Genomic DNA, 6,036 nt, shown 5'->3' with positions numbered 1-6,036 from the left:
CTCTTGGCCTTTGAAGGGGTACATATCTTTGTATTTTAAGTTACTGTTGGCTCTAAATTTCTAAAATCCCTTAATGATGTATCAGGCTAAACTGTGTGTTTCCAGTTGTGTAAACAGAAATGTCATTCATCAGTTTCGGCGGCTGTACCGTGGAGTTTTATCTTCTGCGTTGCATTTCGTGCCTTTTGTACCTCGCTCTGTGTGGGTGTGGGCTGCTCCAGGATCCGGTACAGCATCAGAAGGGACCAGAGAGCTTTGCAGGCTGCTGAATTCAACCCGCCGGCACTTGCCCTTCCTCTTACTCCTCCTTTATACCATCAATACCCCTTTAGCTGACAACTCGAGTGCATCGCGTTTGCGAAACGGTTTGTTTCTCTCTCAGTTTGAATGCGCTTCCTTGTAGGGGAAATGTGCACGCGTCGAAAGCTGATGGTGGCTGCTGGGGTTTTACAAGACCAGCTTTTAATGTCTTTTTTTTTTTTTTTTACAGTAGCCTGCGTGTGGCAGATAACTCTGAAATCTTGTTTTTGCAACCTCCTTTGTTTAGTTACACTTCCCACTGCAGTGATATTTGACTGCATTAGGAAGAAAAAAAAGTTGTTCTCTCCAGACTGACTGATAAACAGCTGTTTCGTAAATGCCTGTAGCATATGAACCATATTCTAATGTTTTTCAGCCTCTAGGCAGGTATTGATTCAAATGTAAATTCATTGTTCTAGCTGCACTAGAGTTAAAAATAGCTTGTGTTAGTGAGCTTAATTTTGGGGCATATAGTCACAGCTCTCAATGAGTGAGATTTTTTTTAAAGACTTTTTTTCATAAGAATGCAGTTAGCTTTAGGCTATATTAATGAGAGGATAGTGGCTTCCTAGTGCCTGGCTGTTAAGTAATTCAGCAAAACTTGGAGTTAGGGTTTTTTTTTTTGCCTGTTCGAACAAATTGCCGTCTGTGTCAATGTATTTCCCGTTTCAGTTGCAGATCGCCTGGGCTGTGACCCTCGGACACGTTTCCAAGTTCCACCAAACACCAAGCAGTGGATCGCTTTGCTACAGCGAGGAAACTGCACGTTTAGAGAGAAAATACTGCGAGCAGCTTCGCATAATGCCACAGCAGTGGTCATTTACAACAATATATCCAGTGAAGAACCTGTCACGATGACTCATCAAGGTAAATAAAATGTAATCTCTTTTACTACAATTCTTTTTTTTTTGCCACAGTGCTCTTTTGCTATATAAACTATTGCTACAGAGCTCTTGGCAGTGCACAGATGATGCTATTTGAAACAGCCTGTTCTCTAATGGTGTTTACATGTATGCAATATAGCAAAACAAGCCAATCATTCTGAAAAGTTGTTTTCCTTTAGCGTACACTTTGTCCAATGAGGAGCACTTTCCTCTGCAGCGGGGATATGGGTGCTTTGGAGTGAGGAAATACCTGTAAGATCTTAGGAGCGATCTCTTTCAAACCTTTCAGAAGAAGAAAAGGTAACCTATAGTGGAAGGTCTAGAATTTTACAAAGCGTCTGCACCTGAAGAATTTTTATAGTAGCATATCTTCAACCAGCTGTTATGGTGGGGACTTTAAATTGTTAACAGTTATATGAGGATCTGAGCTTGCATGCTTTTTTTAATGACAGTTTACAGAGGGGTCTCTCTCTGCTGTGTCTGAGTGCCACACAGGAATCAACAAAACTTAGTGATTCGAAGAGCAGTTGCTTCCATAAGTTGTCTAGAATTAGGCTACCGCTGGTCTAGAATAATGCTGAAAAATCTGGATTTCTCCGTATTTCTACTGTGTTAGAGCTATGTATGTGTAAAATTTTGCTTTTATTAGTGAGTTACTTTAGCTGGTGGGAGCCTGATATGTAAACGTTTCCTGTGGTTGAAAATTATTTTCACAATTCTGATAGCCTTCAGGAAAAATGAAAAATGTAGCTTTCTCAATTTGGAATTATGTAGCTTAATCAGAAAAGGCATATTTCTATATTTGATGGCTGTACTGCTAGCTGGTGTTTTTTTTTCTAGAATATCTTCACTCCTTTTTCTTTAAGCATAGGGCGTTGCTTGGAAACTAGAACTTCCTAATTATTGCTCTGCATATTGTCACACAATTAGAATTGAATTTTTTTACTAAAGAAGTGCTATGGTTGCTTCTTTCTCTCTTTTTTTACAAGCGAAATGTCTTGTGGCTTCTTCTGGTTTAGTGGGGTTTGATCTTTCCAATTCTATATACCACAGGAATTTTCCAGGGAGATTTTGACCTCTGTGTAGCAATTCAAAGCCTGTTGACAATCCATTTTATCTTAGGTACCTTCCTTAGACATTTTTGCAAGTAGTCTGCAGGCAAAAAGTCCCGTATTCTCATGAAATGTTTTTTACCACCTTCCTTTGGTTTTTAGCCACTTCTCCCTCTGCTGAGGTAGTACCTTCCAAAGCCTTCAGCTCTGGTCTCTCTTTGAAATACCTGTAAGATTGTAAGGTCTGCAGACTGTTTAGCAATGATTTGTGACTTCTGTGCCCTGGAATGCCTTATTGTGGCAGAAAAGGACTACCAATAACAGCGTAGCTCTAACATTCTTTGCTCTAATGCATGTTAAATCATATAGCGGGTTTGATTATCATTTTAATACCTTCTTTCTCATAATGCTCTTAGATTTGGCAGGTGCTTTCTTATCAATGGGATGGTGTCTGTCTTTTATTAAGAAATCCTAGTTCGCTTGGTGTTTCAGCTCTGAAGACCAGTGTGTTGCCTTTGAGACTATATCAATAGGTCCAGTGGTTCTCGTAGGTTGAAATAATCTCTCAAGTTATGGGAGCTGCTGTGGGTAACATGGTGTCTTGTCAGCTAGCCAGGGGACTGTTTGGACACTTGATATTTGGGAGGAAAGCTAATACTGACTTCGAAATATTTACTCTTACTTGTGACAAGCTTTAAAAAAAAATATATATATATAATTACTGGAGATGATGTGTATTTTATCTTTGAGTTTAAGATACTGTTTTTTAGCTGCGTGTACCCAGTCCATGGTATACTGGAATCTGTCACTGATTTGGGCTGTAGGTGCTATCTCGAAATTAGTATTGGACTTGAAGTGGTCAAACTATGCAGCAGACTAAAAGTAATTATCTAAAGCTGAAGTACCACCTTAGCACCACAGTGTAATGAAGAGAAAAGTTGCTCCACAGCTTTTTGTTTTGGTTGCATTACGGTCACGTAAGGGATCTCCATAGCAATCTGCTTTGCAGAGTTTCCTATAAATAACTTCCTGCTTGCTCGATGTCAGCGCTGCGAGCGTGTGTAGCTGAGACGCAGAGTAGTCGTGTGGTGTTAGCCTCAGCACGGGGAGGGCTTGGGATCCAGCATTCCCCTCGCTGAGAATTATTCCAAGTGGGATATAGATTCATGAACTGATGGTGACGTGATGAGCCCATTCAAACAGATGCTGCGTGTAAAGCAGCCTTACAGACATTCAAGGCGCTCTCTGGTCTTCCTTTTTCTTCCTCTTCAACCGTATCACTGCTTCTATGCTTTTTAGGTGGTGGACAACCACATCTTCTGCTAATTAGGTACTCTGGTGCGCTTCATCTCCTCTTTAGTATTTTCTGTCCTTGGGAGGAGTTGACCCCGTGTATCTGATAGCCGTTCTGCTGCTCATTCAGTTAAATATGTGTTAAATAGAGTTATAAAGTGAAAATGAAGGTGAGCCACCAAGTTGGTCTTATTTCCATATGATGTCTAGGGCTGTGCAGTGTTTCTCTATTCTTTTAAAAATGCATTCTTCAGAAGACAATTTTGCAGCTGTATTATGATGACCAGGTTCATGGTTCTACATTTTCCTTCCATAGACAGGTTATAATAGACCTCGTGTCATTTTATATCAGTATAATATAATTTTTATACTGCTGCATAACAAACCTTAGGAATATTCTGTCTTCCTGGTGAAGCACAGAGGAAAGCAGCAACTGCTGATAATGCACAGTGTGAACTGCACGCTCTCCTGCTTTGATATTTGCATGAATTCCAATCACCAGCTTAGGCAACGTCTGTGCTAAAAATAAGTAAAATATATAGCTTTATGGATGTTGCCCACCTGCAGAGAGGTGATTCCCTATGAAAAGAGCTCAGTAAGCAGTTCTCACCTGTGGGATTAATATTTTATCTGAGTTATTTTATGCTTGAACACACATTTGAAAATGTTAATCTTATGGAAATTTGTTCGTACTCAACAGTTTATTTAGCAGAATAAATATCCCTTCTAGTGGCTGGATAACAACTGTTACTCTTGAATCAGTCTATCATGGCCACGCCAAATGAACAGTTTCTATCGCTAATACCAGAATTTGCTTTTTCTTGTGTGAGAATCCACTAAGTCTCTGCTCCTTTGACTTCAACTTGGAGTTTTAAAGTAGGTACTGACCTTAAGGAGTTGGTGAATTTTTTAAAATATATATTTCTGTTCATGTTATTTGCAACATTATTTTGTTTTCTCTGAGTATATCCTTGTATGTACTACTGTGTGCATGTAAAATAAACTTATTTTACACATTCTTGTAGATGTCCTCTATCAACCTAAGTGAAGGACATCTTTCCCAGCATAGGTTATGTTAGACTATGATATCACTGGCAGGAAGGCAGTTTTATGAGTGGTTTTGTGTGCTACTTCTGTTAAAGCAGAACAAATATTGTCTAATGTAAAAAAGAGCCTGTGTGGTAGGGAAATTTTTTTTGTATTTAGCAGCTGTCTCCTTTATAATCAATTATGGGAATAGGACGGAAATGCAGGTAAAATAGCATTTTAATTCTTTTTTTTGTTTGTGTGTGTTGGAGACAGTCCTGCCAAGTACAAAATAGTTAAATTTTATATTGAATTTCTCTATTAAAATCTAGACTTTTATTTGAACTTATAGAAAAGGATATAAGGCGAAGAAGCCTCTAAAGTTAAAATTTCGTACTCAGAATTTATAGAACAAATATAAACAGAAAAAGATAAACAAATGGACTGTCAAAATGAAGTTGCGTTCCAATAACTACTGTTTATCAGTGCTGAAGAAATTTCTGCAAGTATTTGAACAACTTCTAGTATAATACCTTTTTCAGAGGACTTACCTGATTATAGAATCATGGAATGGTTTAGGTTGGAAAGGACCTTGAAGGTCATAGAGTTCCAAGTCCCCTGCCCTGGGCAGGGACACCTCCCATCCAGCCCAGGTTGCCCCAAGCCCCGTCCAACCTGGCCTTGAACACCTCCAGGGATGGGGCAGCCACAGCTTCTCGGGGCAACCTGTGCCAGGGGCTCACCACCCTCACAGGGAAAAATTTCTTCCTGATATCTAATCTAAATTTACCTTCTTCCAGTTTGAAGCCATTACCCTTAGTCCTATCTCTACATTCCCTTGTAAAAAGTCCTTCCCCAGCTCTCCTGTACCTTTTATGTACTGGAAGGCCACAATAAGGTCTCCCCGGAGCCTTCTCTTCTCCAGGCTGAACGACCCCAACTCTCAGCCTGTCCTCATAGGAGAGGTGCTCCAGCCCTCTGATCATCTTTGTGGCCCTCCTCTGGACCCGCTCCAACAGGTCCATGTCTTTCCTGACACAGGTAAATCTTTTAAAGTCTGTAGAACAAGCTGCAGACATCTCATCGGGATCGATCTTTGCTGTGTTTCTAAAGAAACGATGCCTTTGTTTTCTGGCAGAAGGTGTTTCTGTTCCATGCGGTGCACGGAAGGTGACGTTCTCCTGCTGTAGTGCTGTGGGAGAGCTGCCCAACACTGGCTCCTGCAAGGCTTTCCTTTCAAGGGCAGGATTTCTGATGGCCCTTTCTTCGCTTAAAAAGCACCCTAGCACAGGAGGCAAAGTCTGTACTTGCTTTGAACTGTGACGAAAGGGAATGTATTTTATGTGGATTATTTTAGGTCAGTGGGTCAGAGGCAGGAGGGATGGGAAGTAATTTGGAGTGGTTGCCATCTAATGGCTGTTCCATGTTCTTGCCCTAATTCAGAGTGGGCAGAGTGGACTGCAGAGACCTAGCAGTCGAAA

General features: G+C 40.5%; 1 protein-coding gene across 1 annotated transcript in view; it reads left to right on the top strand.

Moving 5' to 3' along the window:
• Positions 1–978: 978 nt before the first annotated feature.
• RNF130 (ring finger protein 130) overlaps positions 979–6,036 on the top strand; it is a 33,832-nt gene continuing 28,774 nt past the window's right edge. Inside the window, exon 1 of the mRNA XM_009892578.1 lies at positions 979–1,167. Coding sequence (XP_009890880.1) covers positions 1,155–1,167 — 13 coding nt within the window. The 5' untranslated portion in view covers positions 979–1,154. The remainder of the gene's footprint in view (positions 1,168–6,036) is intronic.

This window comes from Charadrius vociferus, unplaced genomic scaffold (assembly GCF_000708025.1).
Source record: "Charadrius vociferus isolate BGI_N301 unplaced genomic scaffold, ASM70802v2 scaffold529, whole genome shotgun sequence".
NCBI classification, from domain to species: Eukaryota; Metazoa; Chordata; class Aves; order Charadriiformes; family Charadriidae; genus Charadrius; species Charadrius vociferus.
This window is presented reverse-complemented; position numbering and strand designations above follow the sequence as displayed.